Source organism: Hydra viridissima, unplaced genomic scaffold (assembly GCF_058129835.1).
Source record: "Hydra viridissima isolate aposymbiotic clone 2 unplaced genomic scaffold, HvirCarnegie_v1 scaffold_6, whole genome shotgun sequence".
NCBI lineage: Eukaryota > Metazoa > Cnidaria > Hydrozoa > Anthoathecata > Hydridae > Hydra > Hydra viridissima.
In genome coordinates, this window is record NW_028324305.1 from 12,868,512 (window position 1) to 12,893,759 (window position 25,248).

General features: G+C 29.5%; 1 protein-coding gene, 1 long non-coding RNA gene and 1 pseudogene across 2 annotated transcripts in view; 2 read left to right on the forward strand and 1 right to left on the reverse strand.

Annotated features, from left to right (window-relative positions):
• The first annotated feature begins 10 nt into the window (after positions 1-10).
• Positions 11-25,248, forward strand: part of LOC145189710 (uncharacterized) — a 34,758-nt gene continuing 9,520 nt past the window's right edge. Inside the window, exons 1-6 of the mRNA XM_090091473.1 lie at positions 11-363; positions 5,500-6,166; positions 6,269-6,415; positions 6,546-6,668; positions 6,797-9,380; positions 14,234-14,561. Coding sequence (XP_089947599.1) covers positions 94-363; positions 5,500-6,166; positions 6,269-6,415; positions 6,546-6,668; positions 6,797-9,380; positions 14,234-14,561 — 4,119 coding nt within the window. The 5' untranslated portion in view covers positions 11-93. The remainder of the gene's footprint in view (positions 364-5,499; positions 6,167-6,268; positions 6,416-6,545; positions 6,669-6,796; positions 9,381-14,233; positions 14,562-25,248) is intronic.
• Positions 12,224-13,879, reverse strand: LOC149887100 (uncharacterized). Its single transcript, XR_016453421.1, has 2 exons — positions 13,654-13,879; positions 12,224-13,552 (listed from the first exon to the last, which is right to left on the reverse strand). It is a non-coding gene; the product is annotated as an uncharacterized LOC149887100 (long non-coding RNA).
• On the forward strand, positions 22,607-24,044 carry LOC149887101 (uncharacterized; annotated as a pseudogene).

Sequence of the window (25,248 nt, forward strand, 5' to 3'; positions counted from 1 at the left end):
ATTCAATGAATTTCGTTTGTACACAATTATTCCAACTGATTCTCTGGTTTGTAATATAAAAAAAAGCAAATTTTTCGAGAAAAAAAAATCACGATGATAAAAATGAACGTTTTTTACGGATTTTTTATTTTGTGCTATGTATTATATTGCAACAGTCAGTCAATGTATGGTACATCTTGCGCACCTGGGCACACCTGTCCTTTTAATGAATGCGTAAATACGTCAAAAAGCATGAGTTTGCCTCCACAAATATGTATTTGTAGAAGAATACACGAAAACAACGGTGTATGGAAACCAGGGTATGAAAAATGCAGTAATGGTTTTCAACCTCTGTCTCTTAGTCCTTATGAAAACGGAACAGTGGTAAATTTTCTCAATTCACATTTCTATTGTTTATACATTATTTTTTTGTTCACAACTTTCCTCCCATTTATTTTATATAATCTTGTAAAAGAACATATTAGATTACAATAATCAGCACTATATCTGACGAAAACACTAAATTCAAGGTTAGTTAAAAAAAACGCATCTAGTATGTTTCTGTCGCTTTCATGAAGTATTTTCTTGATTTCTTTAAACATAAAATTTGTCATAATTTTAAAGAATTAACATGTTTTTTACGGGACAAATTAACGCAACAGACCATCACAAAAAAATAATTTGTTGGAAATGGAATTAGAGATCAATTGCGATCTACTTTCGTTTACGTCACTTTTCAAACGAATGTTTTTTCTTCTTTCTTTGTGACAAGAATATTTTTAAGAAGAAAGTCTATAAGCAAGAAAATTTGTAAAAAAAAATTTGACAAGTATTTTTGCGCAATACTGTAATAAGAATATCCAAGGCCAATAGGAAAAAACCCAGGTTGTACACATACAGAAAGTCCCAGTCCAAATGGTGCTAAAGGTGACGTCACTGCTGGACTAAGAGCATACAATATAAAATATTGTGGTCGTTCAAAGTATTGAAACAAGTAAATATAAGTAAGAACCCTATATAAAAATTAAATAATCATATAAAACATGATGAAATTTGAATGAAATAGACTAATTATAATTCACCACATACTTTTTACTTCTTTTGTTATTTTGATTCATTTCCTTTTTTGCTTTATTTTGAATTTAGAACCCCTCCTTACTCACTTAATAATTGTTTCAAAGAGTAAAATTTTTGTTATTGGTTGGTCAAATCCAATAAATTATTGGTTGCTTCCAATCATGTATAATCCCTCTAGCCATAATAGCCTGAAGGTATTTATGTGGCCCGTATATTCTTTCATGTTTTTGGTGATATGCTGCATCTTCAGATGTTTTCATTTCATCAAAGCAAAGGTACATAGATCATAATTTTGCAGAATTTCTCAGGCAGATGCTTTCATCAACCCTAACAGTAAAAAGTGAAAAATAGCTCATCTAAAGATGTAAGAATTTAAAGATATAAGATTTTTAAGATATAAGAATTAGTTACTTTTTAGGTAAAAGTCAATTACTTTGCATAACATTTGTTTGAAAGCCAGATACAGATGTCATAGTCTTTACTCCATTGTAATAAAGAGCTGAGAGAAGGCAATCGAAAAAGCTTTTTTCGTCTAATGTGCTTGTAAGATCTACTAGAAATACTTCTTTACATCAATCCAGATACAATCTCATCCTCTGTCCAGAAATATTTTTGATTGTTTTGGAACAGAAATTTAACCATATTTTTGACTGATCTTTTTAATAACTCTTCCTTTGTTATTTTTATTCTGTGCCTTTCTGACTGACTATAGTAATGATATTTTCTATCTTTGCTATTGATTCTTTTTCTGAAATCTGAAAATATCTACTCAAATTTTCATACTAGTACTGTCATACTCTACATTTATCTGAGTATCTGAAAGAATTTATTAAACAAAAGTACTATTTTAATTTCTTCATCCTACTTAAGATCAAAATTTTTTTTTATCTATACCTTTTTTTGTATCTATACCTTTTTTTTTGTCTTCAATACTCATCACTTCAGTTGACTAAAAACGTCATGGAAAAGTCAATGAAACAAAGATATGTGGATAAAAGGATTAAGAATCCTGTTACGTAATTTAAAATTTCCTGATGAAATTTAGATTTATGGTTCTCACTTAAGATATCACACAAATGTGCCTTCTTTGATGGAGGAACATCTAGATTAATATCATCCAGCATGGTTCTTACGATATATTTCCTAGACTTTTTAATTATTTTACTAGATCTATTAACATCATTTTTAATTAATGCAACAACTTTTAGCTTGAACTTGGTCGTAAGTTTTGGCTAGGAACTGCATTTTTTCATTTAATGTTTTTTAAATTTATTTCCCAATATTTATTAAATCTCGTTTGAAATCTGAAAGAAGAAGAAGAAAAAAAAAAAAAAGGATTTGAGAAAACATATTCCCAATTAAAGTGAATTTCATCTTTGCGATGACAAGCTTGAATCTATCTCTTTCTATTTGGTTCTAGCTTAGGAAATCTATGATATAAATCTATGATAGTGTGCTGTAGCAATATGACCACGTCCCAAATACAAATACCATTACCTTTGGGACATAAGCATACAAATTCAGAACAACTATTCCCTTCCATTTTAGAGGTAAAAGTAATGTCATTTGTTAAATACTAATAAATCAAGGTTGTATACTGGTATAAAGTGTAAGGTATAACGCTTAATTTATTAAGTATTGCACTTTTAAAAACAATATCGTACTATGTACGTATGTGGTAAAATAAAAAGTAAAATGCCTGTTTAAAACATGATATTAGTAAATTATTTAGAAAATATGAACAATGCATGCGGTATACAAAATGAAATCCTTATATTAAATGAAAATTTACTTCCTTTATCTAATGTTATATGGTATTTAAAAATAATTTTAAACTGTTTTCAATAATTTTGTTAAAAATTTTGGACTTTTTAGAGAGTGAAAAAAAAACTTGACTGACTTTAGGAAAACATTTTGTTAGTAATTGACGATCATTTACATGATTTTTTTTTTTTTTAAATAATAAATACAAAAAATATTATATCAGAAAATTCCTTGTTTATATACAAAAGGGTTAACGGTTAGGATAAACGAAAAAAATTATTATTTGTTGTATGTCCATTAATTTTTAAAACTCCTACAAATCTTTTGGGCATGCTGTTTACCAATTTTTGGCATGTTGATACAGGAATAGCATATCATGCTGTTTGTGTTCTTATTGCGAGGCTTTAGTTTTGTTACCTTATCTTTCCAATTTACCATAAATTTTCTATTGGACTTAAAGTTGAATTATGCTGGCTAATCCAATTGTCTGGTATCTTTATATTAGAACCATTTTTTAGCTTTGGTAGTCGTATGATTAAGATCTTTATCCTGCTGATTTGTCTAAAGCAACAATATCTTACCTTCAACATATGGAAGCGTTATTTCTTCAACTATATTAATATTGTTATCAGTTGTAATAATATCTGTTATTTGGTGAATAGGATCAACACCAAATAGCGAGAAACATCACCACACTAAAATGCTTCCCCCAACAAATTTTGCTTTTTTTTTTTTTTTTTTAAAGTAAAGTGGTTTAAAATTTTGGTCTGCGTACATTTTGCTTACCATCTGATTGAAAAATAATAAATCTAGATTCATCTATCCACAAAATAATTCCACATTTCTTATCTGACCATGCAAAATATTTAGGACAAAACTCTTCACTAACACTTTCACTTTCGCTTTTTCAATAAAGCACTCTTCTTGGTGTTCTCGCCAATAAATTAATTTCTATTCTTAAGTTGCATTTAACTTTAATTTTTACAATAATTTTCGATAAATCCTTTTCCTTTTTCTATCTCTAGTTTTATAGATTTTTTTTATTTGGCTTAAATGTGTTCTAAACTATTACAATAGATCGCTCTTTTAATCATGAAATTTTTCGATATGACTTTCAACTGTTTTTCGTTGCTGAATTACTAAAAATTCAGCTAAGCGGTGCAATCTGCCTTTCTACCCATAAATATCCTTAGTCAAAGCTAACATATGAAATATTTGTTTATATAACAATACCATTACATTTTTTACTTTAGTGCATTTTCTGTTACACAGTAGTTAAAAAATTTGGTTTTTATCGAATTTTTGTTAACTGGATTGGACTGGATATTTTTTTATTTTTTAGGTTTGCCATCTTCAAAGTATGACTTTATATGTAAATAGTTAACTGAACACATACAGAACACTTATCAAATTTAACATATTTAAAAATGTACAACATAATATTATTCAAAACTAGAATGCAACACATGTTTGATAAGCAACAGCAAATTAAAAATTTTCAAATTTGTTGTTACTTATCAAACATGTGTTGTGTGTATTTATCATCATTTCAGTCATTGTAACATGTTGCTTATCCCTTAAAAAAAACAAATTTACACGTCAAGAAAACAAATTTAGAAAGAGAAAATTTTGAGTGTAAAATTAAAAAACTTATTTTATTGCGTTTTTTCAATATGTTAGATTCATTCTATAAACTATTCCACATTTTTTTGGAAAAAACATTTTTCTAAATCAATGGAACACTGAACACAATCTTGTTGTATACAATGTCTTAGCCAGCGTTTCAATCCGCTGTTGATCAGGTTTATTAATAATCAATTATTAAGCTGAGCAGAAACTTTTTGAACTTATATGCACCATATTCACATCTCTTGCTAATAGTTTAAAATGATATGACCAAAAAGAGACATATTTTAACAAGGGAAAAGATTTTATTTTAGAAAAACAAAATGTTTAACTTAATTCATTTTCATGAAAACAAAAAAAGTATTATCACACCCTAGCGGAATGTTCTAAAAGATTACCACACCCTGGCGGAATAAACGAAAAAAGATTTCCAACAGTTGACTTAAATTTTTTAAAACCTTAGAACATACTTTTCTCAAGACCTAGAAGTAGAAAATTTTCTCTCTCCCTCTAATTTAAATATTCTATTTATAATATTTGATACTTGAACGTTTTTGAGCTGAACGATATTTCTAATATAAACAAACAAAAAAAAATATCTACTTTGTATTTCTTTGCACAGCATGATTAATAATAGCAATATGCTCGTAAATATAAGCAATTTCGGTAACAAAAGATGCTTAGCCAATCTTTCTTAAAAAAAGGTGAATTGAGTCGAAAGTCACCATGGTTTTCAATAAATTTTTAACGAAATCTTTTTGGCAGCATTTGAACCCATTCTCCCAGAAAATGGGTTTAAATGCTGGTCAAATTTAAAGTACACAGGTTCCAATGCCTGTTCACTACAGAAATCCTATCCTTAATTCGGATGTTTATCTGACATAAAGTTGAGAAATTTATTGATTTGATAAGGATTATAATAAGGATAAGGATATATTTGATACTTTTGTTGAGCCTCAAATCGACAACTATGGTCTAGCTTTTCCAAATATGACAGCCATTTTTGTTTGAAATTTTTCGCTAAAGTAAAGTATGTTGTTATTTTGTCTTAAGATTGGATCGCCTAATTACGAATACGAAGCTCTTCCAAACACACAGTTTACGTCAAATGTTGCAAATTCATTACCAGAGACAGCTCTTCTTTATCAAAGCCTACCTGGTTGGAAGGGCAATGTAGGATTGAACGATTACCTTCAAGTTGATTTAGGAGCTGTTAGTGTCATAAAGATGATAGCTACGCAAGGAAAGTATAATGCTCCATTACCTATATTGGTAAAGTCATATTACATTGAGTACAAAACAAGTTCAAGTATGTTTCTAAGATACAACAGATTATTCACAGTTCCTGAAAATAGCCGAAACGATGAGGTCATCTTTAATTTTTTTGCACCAGATGCAATTGAAACTCAAGTAATAAAAATTATTCCTTCTACCTATACAACTTATAAATCATTAAGAATAGAGTTGTATGGAACGAAAACCCTTAATGAATGTAACTTTCCGGCTCTTAACAAATGTGATAATGTTAATGGAGAATGTATAGATACTATTGCTGCATACAGCTGCAGGTGTAATCAAGGCACCATCGACATATATAAAAACGGTTTTAGTTGTAGTTTAATTAACGAATGCTTGGAAAAAGGTATATACAAACATAAATGCGATCTAAACGCAATGTGCTTCGATACCAAATATTCATACACCTGTACTTGTAACAGGGGTAATAAATTTCTGTAAAAAAAAAATTTGTAAGTCAAAATTTTATTTACTAACAAGAAGGTTTTTTTGCTGCAAGATTTCTAAAATGGTTTACATTTATTAGGTTTTCAAGGAGATGGGTTTTATTGTGAAGACATAGACGAATGTTCCTTACCAATTCCTCCGACAAATCCGACTTGTCATCCCAATGACGCATTTTGTAACAATACAATCGGCAGCTACACCTGCAATTGCAAACCGGGCTACTCAGGTTCTTTATCAAATATTTTGAATTTCTAAACTTTAACAACTTTTAAGTCAAACTTTTTTGTTAAAGAAGTGTTTACATTTGACATGATATTTTTTTGTTATTAGAAGTAAAATAAAACTTTTGATTTTAGGCGATGGCACAACTTGTAATGATGTTAACGAATGTAGGCAAGGAACACATAAGTGCGATGTAAATGCAGATTGCGCGAATATAGTTGGAAAATATAAATGTACTTGCAAGTCAGGATATAAAGGTACGACTTCAATTTTCATTCTCAAACAAAACGTTCCAAACTTTTTTCGAAAAAAAAAACATCTTTTATTTGCTAAAATGTTAGTCACTCATATATGAAAAACTGTATTTAGAAAGATTTATTACTAGGTGACGGTTTCATTTGCGAAAATATCAACGAGTGCCTTGGTTTTCCTTGCTCTGATAATGCAAATTGCACCGATACAACACCTGGCTACGAATGTCGATGTAAAAGTGGTTTTTCTGGAAATGGTCGAATTTGTATCGATAATAACGAATGTGAGGGAACTGATGGAGTACAAGTTTGTAAAGATGGAGAGCTTTGTGTAAACCAACCTGGTTCATACGCATGCATTTGTCCTAGTGTTATGCCCATGCAGCAACCTTTCGACGAAAATCTTTTTTATGATCGTAAAATCTTGAACTTTGTACTGGATAATTTAAAGGATGAGACAGATAGAAACTATCGCTTCTCACTCGATTACCACGCACAAAGGATACGCACAATATCTTACTTTTTGAAAATGAGTTATAATTTCCATTCTAAAAAAGTGAGAGATTCTTTTTTCATGACCAAAACGGTCGGGAACTACTTTTCAATAGAGCTATATGATTTGCGTTGCACTGATGTTGTGAATGTATCTTTCCCTAATTTCTGTCACTCTAGTTATGATGGTACCCAGTACCCTTTTTTCACAGACATTGTTAACATATGGTTGTCAGTAAATGTTACTACACCGGAAGAATCAAGAGCTACACCAGCTCCTTATGCTCTTCAAAGAGATATAATCACTCTTTTACCAATTACAGCCAACTCTAGTGTTGCATCAATTAATGCCACTACTGTAGCTCCTCCCATTATTCCAATTTACCAATGTAATGATACATACATTGAAGGTTCTCTTGTGAAAATAGAAGGTTTCTTTGAAAGCCCAAAAGATGGAATGACCAATAAATACCCTCCTCGAACAAGATGTAAATGGGACATTGTTGTTCCAGAACCTTACAATGTATATGTAAGGTTCTTTGATGATCAGTTTGACCTAGAGCCAAGCAAGTTCTGTATTTACGACTATGTGGCTGTAAAAGATGAGAACGGCATAGAGTTAAAAAAGTATTGCGGAAATAATCGTACAAATTACTTATTACCTGTTCGCTCTGGTAGTAAACTAACGGTGGAGTTCTTTAGCGATAGTTTTGATCAATATACAGGCTTCAAAGCGAAATGGGGTCTCTTGTACCCACGTGTCTCGTTAGCTTGTATAATTTATAATCAGTTAGCTTCTTTGCCCAGTGATATGCTAGAAAGTTGGCGAGATGAACTAGACCGCGACAATAAACTGGATTTTGTTCCCGTATCAAAACTCATGGCTTGCTATCAATATCCGCAGTGCAACGTTTCTCGTCCAGGACCCATCGTTTATACTTTTGAGCATTTCAGATACGATAGAAACGAAAAAAAGTGCATTCATTGGAGTCTTGACTCCACTGCAGCGTCGTTTTCGGAATCCGTTTGCCTAAAAGTCAAAACCAACAAAACTCATACCATATGCGAATGCAAGACGTGGGGTATAGTTGCCGTACTCGGACGTGCAATCGCGTACCATCAAAAAAGCCTGTCGGGGTTGTTTGAGCTCGGCATAAACTGTTTCTACTCCAGTTTGCTAGTTACTCTGAGCTTGCTGATCGCTACGGTGTACCTGTTCTTAAAAGACCAATGGGGTGCCGCTGCCTTCGAAGTAATTCGCAGGAAAGAATTTGACTCCGGTCGAGTCATTCAACTGCACATCATGGTAAACACGTTGTTGACGGAGATATTTTTCATGGTGATCAACTTCAACGTTTCAGGCGAGTCTGGCAAATGTTACGTGTTGGTTTTCGTTTTCTACTACTTTTTGCAAACGGTTTTCTTCTGGTTGTACATTTACACCTTGTTTTTGCAAAGCCGCGTTCAAGAGATTTTCGACACGGAGAAATACAACTCTTACAAAATATATTTGTTTGTTGGTTACGTTGTTCCGTTAGGAGTGACTTTTACCATCAGCGGGTTGAGCTTTAAAAAGCAAATCGACGAAAAACTCTGTTGGTATTTGTTTGAGGGAACAAACGTGTGGGGCTTTTCGAGCGTTGTGATCACACTTGGTGTAGTAACGCTTCTTTTGTTAGTAGACGTGATTTGGGAATCTAAAAACTTAGAAGACGGTATAATATTACAAGAGAAGTGCATGAAAACCGCGTTTACTACTTTGTTTGTGTTGTTGACAGCAATCTTTGGGGCGTTAGCTCTTCAGACCCGGCTCTTTAGTTGGGAGTATTTGTTTGCGCTGTGCAATATGCTGCAAGGTTTCTCGATCGTCATTTTATATTGCATTTTAAGACGCGAAGATCCGATAATTAAAGCAAATCAAATTGGTCCTAAGCCTGATATAGGAGAAGATGATGATGGAGACGACGTTGAGGAAACAGAAGATGGTGGTAAGTTTTTAGACGTATCTCCATGCGAAAGTGAAAGCGAAGTTGAAGAGATAAACAAAAATATTGTGCAAGAGCCTCTAAAACCTCGTAAAAACGTGTTTATTGTGGTTGAGCCAGAAGAAAATGACGTTTTGCAGGAAGCTGCGATTGATGAACCAATTTTAGATGAATTAACTGATGATGAAGATCAGGACGTCGACTTCAGAAATGAAAGTGGAGACGATTATCTTATTCGATGAACAGTAAATATTTAGCAATTAAAATGAAAGTTTTTTTTATCTTTAATTAAAAAGCAAACTTTTGATGTTTAAAGTTTTAAATGACGTAACTCACCGGTGTTTAAATAAAATTAGGCGAGTTAATTTCATTTAGTGTGGTTTTTAGATTGCATTTTTAAATCATTTCAGTTTCAATTAATGATGATTATATTGTCAATTAACAAACGTAAATTCAGTTTTATTTTTAATGCAAAGTTTGCAGATAGTACAGTGCAGTTTATGGTGTATGTATGCTGTGTGTATATCTGTATGAATGCTTATGTATGTTGTATTTATGTTGTTTATACAACATCTGAGTAAATATAGCTGAGTAGCAAATATAACAAATATAGTTGAGACTCTTTTCATGATGATCAAGAACTCTTATTTCTTTAAAAACCATTAAAAATAAAAAGGTATTAAAATATTTACACATTACTAATAAGTCATGAAGAAGGGATATTAAAAACTTTTAATAAAAGTACTGTTTACTTAAAATAAAAATGACTGTTCAAGATAATTTAACTGGAAAGCTTAATACTGTTTAAAGGTGCTCCATATATGGTTTCGCCTCACTATATATGGTTTCTCAAAACCTACACTATACGACATATATACGACATACGAATATAATCAGATATACGACCATTTTCTTCTCATCAAAATTTTGAATGATTAAAAAGGCGAGAAGTTTTTAAAATATCAATTTTCGTTTCTTTATTTCTGCTCACTTTAAGATGTTCTCATTTTTGCTGCTTTTTAAATCTTCAAGCTATAATCCTAATCCTATTCTTCTTTGAAATCTTCTCAGAAGATTTCTACGTTCAAAAATCTTCTACGCTCAGAAGAGTTTGAAAAAGTAATAGAATTGTTTAAGAAACTTTCTGTTGTTAATCTTGTGGACAGATTCTTACTGACTGATCCTTTTATTAAAAAATGACACAAAGTATCAAAAAGTTGCAAACATATAGTTTGAATAAATACTTTGAATTAACTAGGATCTACACATACAAACACATAATTTATCTAAACATATAAGAACAAAATTCATCAACATACATAATTGCAATTTTTCATTTAACTAACTTACACCATTTAGTGTGTAAGAAGGTTAAGTTTTTCAAGTATAAATATATCAGATTGATGCTGAACTTCGCTTTCCTTTCTCAATACTTTTTGAGCTCTACCAAACTTCACAGAATTAAATTTTGACTCGTCAGTCCACGAAACTTTTTTCCAGAATGATAACGGCATGTTTATATATTGCTCAGCAAATGCGAGTCGCTCAGAAAACGTTGCTAATGTTCGTATAATCATATTTCGTCGAGAACAATCCTAAAAGAACAAACAAAGAACACGCCTTAAAGAATTGTTAAGTTTTGGGCAAAGAAAGTTAACTAAATTTCTTTGGCCAAAAACTCTCTCTCTCTCTCTTATATATATATATATATATATAAGTGAGAGAGAGAGTTTTTGTGAGAGAGAGAGAGAGAGTTTTCTCTCTCTCTCTCTCTCTTATATATATATATATATATATATATATATATATATATATATATATATATATATATATATATATATATATATATATATATAATAATTGTTAAAACATCATATACGGTATCATACTATTGTTTCTTTTTCTTTTTTATGTAATATTTCGGCTCATATGGTGAGAGCCATTATCAAACTAATAAAACCGTATGCAACGGTTTTATTACTTTGATAATGGCTCTCACCATATGAGCCGAAATATTACATAAAAAAGAAAAAGAAACAATAGTATGATACCGTATATGATGTTTTAATAATTATAATACTTTTATATATATATATATATATATATATATATATATATATATATATATATATATATATATATATATATATATATAAGTGATATTGAAGCTAGATCAGAGATGCACTTGGCTAGTGTGTTTGGGGGAATTGTATTTGGTAATGCTGGTTGCCACCTTTGGTGAGATTTTTTTAACCAATTAACTTTGATTATTGATTTCATATATTACTTTTTGATTTAAATTCCAACTTTTTTAGTTTAAATTCCAACAAAAAAGTAGTTTTTCCGAAATTAATATTGATATAAATAAAAGAAAACGATTTATTTTTTTTACTTTATTTAAATCACAGGTGTAGAAGTAAAGAATGTTGAAATGAAAAGTTTTCCACTTAAAGTTTGGTAAATATATAATATTAATATTTTGGTAAATATATAATATTAATATTTTGGTAAATATATAATATTAATATTTTGGTAAATATATAATATTAATATTTTGGTAAATATATAATATTAATATTTTGGTAAATATATAATATTAATATTTTGGTAAATATATAATATTAATATTTTGGTAAATATATAATATTAATATTTTGGTAAATATATAATATTAATATTTTGGTAAATATATAAATTTAATTTATGCTTATTATAATGTTGGTGCAGTTACGGTATTGGCTTTGTGAATTCTAATTTTGTACTCAAGAACAAAACATCCTAGGAGAAATTTTAAAGAAAATTCAGTTGTGTAAAGTCATGGAAAGAATAGGTTCCCGATTATGAAATGATCTAGTAGCTTTTTTGCTACTAAGTATGATTCTGATTGCTTACTACTTTGCTACTAAGATTGATTCTGCATGAAAAAGGCGTAAAGCAAAAAGATACACAGTTAGTTTTCTTTATCGTTGTTGTTGTTTTTGATATATAATTTTTCATTGTTAGATAAACCAATTGAGTTACTCTTGTTTCTTTTGAGTATTTCTTCTGTTTTAATGACTACCATAGGGAAAAGTGTTAATAATCTTTTAACAGTAGTAAACTCATTTTAAAAATTGCTCTAAAACACTCTACATTTTTTAAAAAATTGATCACCTAATTTTAAATAACTTTAAATAAATTTAAATAACTAATGATTTTAAATAACCACGAAGTTTTTAACGGAATTGAAATAAATGGAACATCTGTTTTTTAACTCTGAAAGAGAATTTTATAAACAACCCAACGATCCGATTGCTAAATCCTGCAAAAAATGAAATTGGAAGATTCAGTAAAAGTATACTATCAAAAATAAACTCTGATATCAAGCATATACTTGCTCTCAACCACTGGATATGTATTCAAGATGTTACTGATTGGTTTAAGAGAATTACTGAAAAACACCTTTATAAGTTTCTTATTTTTGACAAATGATTTCTACCCATCAATTAATGAAAAACTTTTAACCGACGCAATTAGCTTCGTTGAGCAACACATAACAATTAATAGACGATCAAAAAATAATTACTAAACACGCAAGAAAATCTTTGCTCTTCAATAATGAACAAGTTGATGTTACCATGGGAGCTTTTGACAGCGCCGAGGTTTGTGAACTTGTTGGTATTTTCCTACTTTTCCAACTATCGCAACATTATAGCAAGACTGATTTTGATGATATCGAGACGACAGTTTTAGCTGTATTTCTCTTTGTCCGCAAAGAAAAAGAATCAAAAAGCACTTTGTTCAAATCTTCTTAGACAATGGCCTACTTATTTCCATCTAATGTAATATGAAAGGTGTCAATTCTTATGATGTTACTTTAAACTGCGATGACTACTCTTTCAGGCCTTACAGGAGACCCGACAACGCTTTAAGCTTTATTCATGCTGAATCCAACCATCCACCGAACATCTTAAAACAGATTCTACTGCGATGACTACTCTTTCAGGCCTTACAGGAGACCCGACAACGCTTTAAGCTTTATTCATGCTGAATCCAACCATCCACCGAACATCTTAAAACAGATTCCGTATTCCATGAATCTACGATTGTCGGCCAATTCATCTTGCGAATACATCTTCAGAATATATGTACGAGGAAGCTTTAAAAAAATCCGATTACAACCAAAAGCATAAATACATTCCCAACTTACAACCCGTTAATAACAAAACTTGTAAGCGAAAAGTTATCTGGTGTAATTCTCCTTACATTAAAAATGTTTGTAGAAATGTAGGAAGGCAGTTTTTAAATCTGGTTGACAAACATTTTCCGGTAAACCACAAACTCTATAAAATATTCAATAGAAATTCCATCAAAGTGAGTTACAGCTGCATGCCAAGCATAAAAGACATCATAGATTCACACAACCAATACATTCTACAAAAAAAAACAACCAATATTAGAGAAAAAACTTTCAATTGCATGGATAAAACAAACTATCCTTACATCCGAACTGCCTTACAAGAAACATAGTTTACCATGCAATTGTCACCTCTAACAACCCAGAAATAAAATAAGAAACATCGGCGAAACACCAATCAAATTAAGGTATGCAAGCCACCTAAAATCCTTTAGAATTGAAAACACGGAATTATCTATGAAAATTTTACACTTGTTGTAAGTGAAAAATATTAAGCACTGCAAACCGTACAACCCGGCCACAAAAAGTTGCATGCTATGCCTGCATGAGAAGTACATGATAATGTTTCATCAAGGAATCTTATTGAATAAAAAGAAAGAAATATTTTCCAAATGCAGGCAAAAACAAATTTCTTCTTTCTTTCTTTCTTTCTTATATATATATAATTATATTATGTACATAATCAACGCATAAATACTATATTATACTATATTATAGAATAGCACATTAATTTTTAACACAATAAGTGTTTGAATTCTATGATAAGCTTCACTGTTTCACCACAGGAAGAGAAAAAAAAAGCGTTGTTTGTTGCTCGTTGCAAGGAGAAAAATTAAACATTAAAAAAGTTGAATCAATTTATTTATTAATCTTCACAAGTATCATTTCATTCAAAATTTATGCCCTTTTTTTTAACTTTTGCTAAAAGCACTTTTTTCATACAAAACGAAGGCCGTTATGATTCCTTTAAAGACAATGAATCTTCTATACGGACTTTTTTCTTGGATGGTTTTTTACGACGTTTCAAATGCTGCCGAAATGTATGCTAAAAAGTGCAGCTCTAATAAATGTCCTTTTAACGATTGCGTGGATACAAGTCAAACGTCATCCTCATTAGGTTTACCATCGGTCATTTGTATTTGTAGAAGATTTTATGAAAATGGCAACTCGTGGAAACCTGGGTATGAGAGCTGTACAGATGGTTTTCAACCTCTGTCTCTTAGTCCTCAGGAAAATGGAGTTAAAGTAAGTATGAATTTGTTCAACTCTTATATTATCATCTCATATATATATATATATATATATATATATATATACATACATACAAAAAGAAAACATTAAAGAAAACGAAAAAACTGTTAAAAATGTCGTTAAAAAAGAATTGTTCTTATTAATTGCTTCAAATTAGTCTTTACTGTCAAACGACGCAAGCATGTATTTATTTATATGCCTACACTGACTTACCAGCTCTTGCTTTTTATTTAATAAATTTGCGCCTCTATAGATAGCAATTTCAGTTTTTTCATTTAAACATAGGGCGCATCTTCTTGTATTTGGTTGATAAGGTTGGCAATAATTATGAGTATATAAGTATACAATAATTATGAGTACATAATTTTAAAGATTTTAAAGATATATTGTATATTCATCATTTCTTACTCATAATTTTATACCCATTATCATAAGGAATGCAATAATTTAAGATATGTAATATAGTATAATACAGTATAATATAGTATATATAGTTTATATATATATATATATATATATATATAAAACGAAGAAACAACACGGCAATCATCAGCCATGAAATATGGTATTTCATGGCTGATGATTGTCGTTAGGCATGAAACTTTAAGAACCATACATAGTTGTTATTATATATATATATATATATATATATATATATATATATATATATATATATATATATATATATATATATATATATATATATATATATATATATATATATATATATATATATATATATATATATACACACACACTGTGTGACAAAAGTTATCGTACACTTTAAAAAAATTACTAACTTTTAATTTAGAATAAAAGAAATTCAAGGAACAAGTTAAAAACTGAATAAAAACTATTTCATTTATAATTATTTAAACAAAAATTGAAAAAACAGAACAAGAAAAAAAATTCATTTTAATATCTTGATGAAAAAGCAAGAAAAGTAACAAAAAGGTGACAAAAGTTATCGTACGCTTTCAAAATAGTACACTTTGATAAATATTATGGGAACTAAACTTATATTTTAGTATCGTGTATTTTGTCCTTTAGCTTTTACAACAGCAGCAAGACGTCTTGGCATCGATTCAACAAGTTTTTTTGTAATAGACGGATCGATTGATTCCCACGTCTTTACAATTTGGACTTTTAATTGTTTAATGATGTTTACACCTGTTCTATCTATTCGTTTATCAATTTCATCCCATAAATGTTCTATTACATTCAAATCAGGGCTTTGAGGTGGATGATTTTGTATGTCCCAACCTTTTTTTTCCATAAATTCCATCACATCTTTGGCCTTATGTTTAGGATCGTTATCTTGAAGAAAAACGAAGTCTTCACCAATACCAAGATTACGCGCTGATTGTTCAACATTTTCTTTAATAATACGTTTATAGTAATGTTTATCCATATTTCCTTCAATAAATACTAACTTTCCAACACCTGCTGCCGACATACATCCCCAAACCATTACTGATCCATTTCCGTGTTTAAATGTTCGGACTGTAGTTCCATTTTCTAAGCAATTTTTTGATGAACGCCATACACGAATTCTACCATCAGATCTTTTTACATTAAATTTAGACTCATCTGTCCATAAGACTTTATTCCAGAATGAGTCTGGCATATCAATGTACGTTTTAGCAAAGTTTAATCGAAGCTTACAATTTTTATCACTAATACAAGGAACCTTTCTTGGAACGCGACTCACTATTCCTTGTCTTTTAAGACTTCGAATGACTGTTTTTGGACTAGTTTTAACCCCCAAATCGTTTTCTATTTTGCAAGCTAAAGTTTTGGCACTTACAAAACGATTTTTCTTGATTGTGGAAGCTAAGCTTCGTTCAGCACGCTTATTCAGTTTTTTTGGACGACCACTTCGGGGCAAATCAGCTAATTTTCCTGTTTTTTTGAACTTGTTAATAATTGAAGAAACTGTGGATTTTTTAGAATCAACAATTTTTGCAATACAATTTAACGATTTTCCTTCATTCCAATGCTTAATTATTAGCTTACGAATTTCTACAGTGGTCTTAACCCGTTTCGAGCTCATTTTACTTTTTTTTAACCAAAAATTCATTTAAAACAATTGAAAATAATCTTAAAGTGTTTATAGTTTACTTTATTTTCAAAAATGTATGAAAAATGGTGGACGTAACGGTTTGGAGTTAAATAAATATTAGTGTACGCCAAGTGTACGATAACTTTTGTCATCATCTTTAATGTACTTTTTTCAAATTTTGAGCCTAATTTCAATGTTATTTCAATATAAATTCCAAAAAATTCATAAATTAACAAAATAAATACTATTAAAAAAAAAATTATAAATAATTTTCATTAAATATAGCAGAAAAATTGTGTCTATATTGAATATTATTTTTTTTCTTAGCGTACGATAACTTTTGTCACACAGTGTGTATATATATATATATATATATATATATATATATATATATATATATATATATATATATATATAAACAAGAACAATTCTTTTTTAACGACATTTTTAACGGTTTTTTCGTTTTCTTTAATGCTTTTGTAACGTTTTTTTGATTATGCAATTTGGATGATGATTGCCGGTATGAAACTTTAAGTTCCAACAAAGTTGTCATTCTTCGCTGTATCTTCTCTCTCTCTCTCTCTCTCTCTCTCTCTCTCTCTCTCTCTCTCTCTCTCTCTCTATATATATATATATATATATATATATATATATGTTTATAAAAAAATCCTCCCTCTAGATTGCTCAATACTTTATTGATAAGAACAGTTATATCAAAAATACATTGAAGAATAACAACTTTGTTGGTACTTAAAGTTTCATACCGGTGAAGTATGAAATTTTTATTCCCACATTTTTTTTTCCTAAGTAAAATTCTCATACCAACTTTTTACGATCATTATGAGGTTTTTACTTTCATCATTTGATTTTTACTCCTCATGTAAAAACCTATTTTTTAACCATTTTGCATTTTGTCAATACTTTTAAACGCAAATTATTGTTCCTTAAATTACTAATGTTTACACATTTTTTACAAAACAAAATGTAAAAAAAAAGAAACTTCAAGTGAGACCATTATCACAAATATAGTTCCAAAAGGTAACATGAAGTAAATTGGAATTGATTGAAGTCAACTTCAAGAAGTGAATGATTACAAACATCTGATTGTACTTGTAAATTATTACATGCAAATGGGGTAGAGGCATAAAACTGTAAAATCTATGGCGTTATTCTTGTATAAATGAGTGTGGTGTTTTGAAATGCAGATTAACGTTCAGGGCCGTTAATTTGTACATGAGGTGTCCGAAGAGTTCCACAAGGAAATAGGTAATCGTCAACGTGTAACTAGTGCATACCGTCCATAAGCAAATGGTTTAGTGGAAAGTCAAAATCAATAAAATTTAAATTTTTAAAAAAGTTAGAAAACGCTGCTAATAAATGGCAATTTATCTTTAATGGCTTTTTGTTTTCAGTGCGAATTAGACAATGATATATTAAAAATAACTAGATGTCTAACTTCCGCGTATTTTTTGAAGCAAAAATCGGCCATTATGGGGGGCAAATTTAACAAATCATAAGCTTCGTATTTGTTTTGTTTTGATAAATAGCGTAAAGATTTTGCCCCCCATAATGACCGATTTTTGCTTCACTTTTTCTTATGCCGATTTACGGCAGTTAGACATCTAGTTATTCTTAATATATCATTGGAATAAAAAAACACAAATTGACTGGGTTTTTACCGTTAAGGCGGATTTCCACGGAGCGAATTAATTCCCGCGACGCAATTTTTTTCACCGCGAATGTTTTTGAGCATGCGCACAAAAATATTTTTTATCGCCTGGAGATTTTTTTCGTTTCGCAAAAAAGTTGAATAGATTTCAACTTTATTTGTGGCGAATTTATTCGCGTAAATAAAAAACCAATCAGATTCTTTAAAATATACAAACTCAGCAATCGTGTTGAAAAACAAACACATCGAAATTGTTGAAAAGAAATTTAACTTAAAAATGGCCGACAAGTTATGCAAATATAAATGCATTACACAAATTAACATTTGAGTCATAATCTAAACGTCTTTGTTTGTTGTTAAGAGTAACAGTATTTTTACATTAATTTCAGAAACTTAACAGAAATAATAATTTAAAGTTTTTACTTTCTAATTGAAATTCTAACTGATTGGTTGACATTTTTTCAAATGTATGAGTTTCTATTTACTAAATCTAATTGCCATCCCAGTTTTCCTTCTGGTGTATTAAAGAATTCTTTAAAGCCGTCTCTAACCTGTTTTGCATCTTTTGAGTAGAACCTGATTGTGTCAGTGGTTGGAGTGCAGCGGAACATAAATTATCTTTCCTCCTGGTCACCTGGTCTAAACGCAGCAGGACCTTCAATATCAGTGTATTTATTGGGACAGAAGAGGTAATTATTTGCCTAAAATATTACCTGGTCTAAACGCAGCAGGACCTTCAATATCAGTGTATTTATTGGGACAGAAGAGGTAATTATTTGCTAATCTCTTTTTCATAAGAAAGTTATGCAAAGCTACAATTACTTGTGTAATTAAAATAAATTTATTGAGATTAGTAATAATTGGCCTGCAAAATATACGAAAGAGTGTTGTTGCAATAGCAAAGGTATTTTCTATAACCCTTCTGGCTCTTGAAAGTCTGTAATTAAATATTCTTTGATCTAAACGAATATTTTCATTACGATACGGTTTCATCATGTGCTTTTTTAAACCAAAAGCACCATCAGCAACTAAAACATATGGTAATATTTTTTCAGAATTACCAATATTTTTTGGATCAGGAAAATTTAATTTATCATTTTTAATTGCATAACCAAAACTGCAGTTTAAAACACTACCATTGCTCTGTCTTCCCGAGTCACCAATGTCCACCATAATTCGTATTTAGCATTACAAACTGCTAGAAGGACAATTCTATGCGTTTTTTTATAGTTTAAATATTTTGACCCTCCATTATGTGGAGCTTGCTTAAAATGTATGTTTTTCTGATGGAACTTTTAGAAAAGTTCTCTCTTTCAATGGATTCCAAATGGCTGCACACCTTTCACCAATAATTCCACTGATAGTGGAAGTACTGATTCTGTAACTTGCATCAGCACTGAGCATCTCTTGTTACAAGGAATCTAAGTGTTACGGCTAACTTCTCACTTGGACTGATTGGATCTCTCATTATAGTGATTTGTTTCACAATGATAGGCGCTACAAACGCAAGCAACTCTTTGTAAGTTTTTGGAGACATACGAAAACACTTAAAAAAGTATTTCTGGTCGTATAAACGTAAATCTTGTACTAATAAATGAAACTCTCCTTTCTGTAGGCGTTTGGCATAAATTTTCCTTCCCCAAAATTGTTTCTTTAATTTTTCTCGTTTCATTTGTATTATCTTTAAATAATTATTTTTCTACTAATCAGTAACAACTTTTTTCATATTAATGACATGTTTTCTAGTAAAAAAAAAAAAAAAAGCGTGCCAACTTGATGGTGCAAATTAAAATTCTGATATCGGCGAAAAACGAGCCGCGAATTATATCGCGTCGCGCGAAATAATTCCCTCCGTGGAAATCCGCCTTTAGCATTACTTTTTCAAAGAGAAGCTGTTCTGTCAATTTGATTAGAACTTCATTCAATGTAATGATGATGCGATTCTGAAAGATGATGAGTCAAATAAATAAAAAAACATTTTGGAAACTTTCAATAAGATGAATGAAATGAAGTGCGACGCTACTCAACTTTCTCTCCCCCCCCCTCCCCCTTCCTGATTTTATGATTGATTCTTATAGAGAATTTTATGCTGATTAAGAATTGTATAAAAAAATAATTCAAAATAAATGGAAAGTGCTCTAAACTGATGTCGAAAGTACAAAATTATACGACAAATTCCTAATATTCGCCATCTTGAATAAACTAACGTTACGGTTTATTTTGTTCTTATAATAGAAAAATGTTTTTTAGATTATTGTTAGCGCGAAGTTCTTTCGAGTTTAATAAGATATACGAACAAGCTATAAAACATCTTTTGTGAAACATGTGGTTTTTTCTTGAGAACTTTGTTTTTGTAAAATAATTTACGACTATTTTTTCAATACAAATTTGCCTTATTATAAAAGAAAAAGTAAAAAAAAGTAGTGGAAAAGACTTTCATTGAATTATAAAAATGGAATTCATAACTTTTTTTTGCAAAGAATTTTCTTAATGAAATTGTGTGGCTATGAAAATATCCGTTTTTAATTAGAACGATCCTAGGCATTGCGTTTGTTTGTTGGTTTTTGAAGAGCTATGAGATGTAGATAAATCAAGAAACAGAAAAACTATTTCGAAACATTTTTGTAATACAGACATTATGAAGATAAACTTTACGGGGGGTTAACTTGAAGTGTTAAAAAAAAGTCTATTATTTTAAATATGTATACTTTACTAATAAACAATTTTAATTGTTTTAAAATTTTCTTAAATCTGCTCTTTAAACCGCCTATTTCGGAAACTTGTTGTAAATTATGCATATCAAGTGAAAAAAATAAGACGAAGGGTAAAAAAAGAAAATTAAACCAACAAACCTCGAAAAACTGTTTTAAAAAATTGAAACTTGCTTCATCTGGTTGTATAAATAAGTTCAAATCTTCTAATGTTCGTATTAGTAATATGAAAAAAAAAGTTACCTCTAACGACCTTAGAAGGACATATAAACTATTACATGCAAGTAATAAAGCAAAGATTCATCAATTGAAAAAGAAACAAAATAAGGAAATAAAAGATTTTTATAATAAAGTCATTACAAATCTTAATAAAAGAGTTAAACTTTTGTTAGATGAGCTTGAAAAAAGTGACAATAAAGTTGCACTCCTTCATGAGAAAAAAAAAGTATTACATTCAAAAAATTGTATTATGTAAACAAGAAGTTTAGCATGGTAGTAAATAAACATGAAAATTTGTCTTCTTACAATTTAAATAATCCTGAAAAGGATACCAACTCTCCTAACACTAGAGTATTAAGCAAAAAAAATAAAGATTTTAATTTAAGTTCTCTTCTTCATGATCGCAGAATAATATTTAAAAAAACAGAAGGTATTCTAATGATACAAGAGAAGTTATTATGGAGTTAGTTTCTTTGAATGTCAGCATGAACAAAGTTAATGAAGTTATCACAATTGTTTTAAAAAAACTAGCAAAGTAGATATAGAGAAGCTTCCCTCAATTTGTACAAAATCTCGATTTATGACTGAGGCTTTAGTACTTGCTCAACTTCAAGTTGCAGAAGAAATGATAAACACTGTAGAAATTAATTCGGGCAATTGTCTTCACAGTGACGGTACCACTAAACATCATAGACATTTTCAAAATTTCCAAGTTACTACCACAAATGGAAGTACTTTATCTTTTGGATTACGTGAAATGGCTGGCAGTGATGCAGATTGTACTATTAATGTGTTAACCAAAACATTAGATGATATATCTGACATTTTAGAAAGTAGCAGCAAGGAAAACAATTTTTCTAACCTTGTGTGTTCTTTTAAAACTATCATGTCTGATCTTTGGCCAGTTAATCCACTGTTTATTTTAAAGCTTAAAGATATGAGGAAAAAGTTACTGCCTAAAGTTATAAAGAACTGGGAAGGTGTAAAAAAAGGCGAGCAAGCAGATTTCATTGAAATGTCTAATTTTTTTGTAAATTGCATTTATTATCTAACTTTGCAACAGAAACTGATAAAACAATAAACTCATTTGAAAAGTTAGTTTTAAGTCCTAGTTATGAAAATATTTTTGCATTCAATACTGCTGAATCAGGTGCCACTAGATTAATAAGAACTGCATGTAAAGCTTTTCATGTAAGGGGAAGTGATGAAGCTGGAGTTGCTGGGTATTTTAATGCATTTCTTGCTGGTAAAAGACAAAGTAAGTGTATGCTTGCACCCTTTGTTGGTAACAGATTTAATATATTATATTATAATGCTGCAGCTTTGTATTTTCATTCAAAAGATATTTTAGAGTTTCTTCAAAATTGGCCAAATCAAAATAACCTTTTTTTGCAGTTAAAGAAGATATTAGCAACAAATTATATTTAGCAGAATTGCGGGCTCTTGGAATAGTTGATAAAATAATTACAGGTCACTTTGGCAGATATTGAATCACAAAAGAGTATTCTTGATATGAATCCATTTTTGTTAACCCTAATAATGAAACTTTCAGATTTGTGTAAAAATGCATCATCGATTATGATCTCAAAAACACCTATATTCAGTCCAAGTGATGTTAATATTCATAAAGATATTTTGTATGATAAATTATTTAAAGAGACTAATGACACTGATTTAAATATTTTAACACAGCAGACATTAGAAGTAATTTGTCATTCTTTGTTAGTTGTTCTGGAAAGACAATCTGCTGATCAACTTCCTGGAGGTAAATATTGGCATCCTTCTGATAATATAAGTAAGGCTGCAGAGAATGTTCCAACAACAAACAAAGCGTCAGAAAGTGACTTTGCGGTATTGGATCTTTTAATTTGTACAAAGCCAAATGCCAAAATACAAACTATACAAGCTTATACTATGTGGTATAAAAAGAAAACACTAGACTGGTTGGATCAAAAGACTTTAGATGAGTGTGACTCATTGCTAAAAAAAAGCTTCAATAAACTTTAATAAAATGAAAGATAAATACAAACATCGTCATTTAGAATTAAAGTTTGAAATGAGTGAAAGGTTGTCTGAAAAGCATAAAGCTAAAAAAACAACTGAAGATAAAGCCTTAAAAAAAGCTAAATTGGTTAATGAGTTGTTAAAATTGAGGATGAAGGTGTGGTTGACGTCAAAAGAAGCAGATGATGAATGTTTTGTTAGTTGACACATTTAAAAGCAAAAAAATATTAAGAGCACAGTTGGATTTTTATAGGTATGTTATGGAAGTTAAATGTGAACCTAAATATTTTAACTAAACTAAAATGCATGGAAGTAAGCAAATAGACTTAACAAACTATGAGTTGTTCAGTAATTTACAATCAGTTATTAGAACAAGGACTTTTCCAGAGCCCATTGAGAGAAGAGTTATTCTTATTGAAAGAAAAGAACGAGATATTTTGATTGCAAAAGAGAAAGAAGAGTTAAGTGAAAAAATAAAGAATGCAAGACTGTCTCAATTAGCAAATCAACAAAAAACAAACATCTTGGCTGTCATTCTAAATGATGTTAATTATCTTGTTGGGAAATTTATTCAACATAAAATAATGAAAATCAACACTAAAAAATACTTTTGGTGTACAGGTGAAGTTCTTCGAGTAAACAAGTCAACTCCTAACTTAAAAAAAACTTTGTTTGATGTGGTCTATGAGACTGAGGAAAATCAAGTATGGACTTTTCCATCGCTTGTTGACCTTGAAAAAGAAAAGGTTATAGTTGTAAAAAGGCTATTTTACAATTTATTTGAAATAATTACTAGTTATATATACTATTAGTAATATTTTATTAGAAATATATTACATATATTATAAATTATATAATATTGTTATAAATTAGTCGTATATATTAATCTATAATATTTACATCTATAATGTTTATAGTTGTATAACGTATCGTATATAGTTATTATATATCATTAGTAATATTATATTATAAATATATAATAAATTTTATAATATTATTATAAATTAGTTGTATATATTCATCTATAATATTTATATCTATATTGTTTACCGTTATTATAACGTAACATATATAGTAATTATATATATTATTAATATTATTATAGTAGAAATATATTATAAATTATATTATATTATTATAAATTAGTCATATATATCAATCTATATTATTTATATTGTTTAAATATATGTATAGATATATATCGTTTATATTGATCTATAATATTTATAATATCGTATCTATAATATTTAAGAAAATTTAAAATTGGGCAACCTTGTGTTTTATTTTTTCACAACTTAATGTTGTAATAGAGTTATGACTATATTAATGTGTAATGTGTCTATGACTATATTAATGTATATATATTTTTCTGCTATATATTTTTTTTCTGTATATATATTTTTTCTAAAGATTAGTTGTGAGCTGAAAGTTGTTTTAATTGTATATTGTTTAATGATAACAGATTATTGCCTAAAGTCGTTGCGTAAAATTTTTCCGCAGTTATGAGGGTAAAAAAAAATGTTTAAAAAAAAACTAATAAAAAAACGCTTTTTTTTTTGTCTAAAAAAATGTCAAATTAGGTGTATAAAAATGCAAATTTCTTGACAACCGGAAGTGCTACAAAGTTGGTTAAAGCCATTTTAAAAGAAGATTAACATTTTGAATGCAATAAAATTAAAATTAACATTTTAGCTTAATTATATTACGAGATCATAAAATGGACTGAAAAGCCTACTTTTAAAAAAAATAATAAAAATAAAAATTACGGTTCAAGATGGCGAATATTAGGGATATGCAATGATATATATTGACTATATATCTAACTTGCGCTTCCGCAGTGAAGCAAATTTTTATGCAAGCGTCTGCGTCTCGTTATTTTTTTTTATTCGAGGCGAGATGAAACGATCCTAAAAGCATTGTCCCGATTAGCGATAAATATCGAGACAGTTTTAAATTTTCAATTGAAATCCGGGACGATACCGAGACGAGACGAGATAACCCCGGACAAAATAGGAG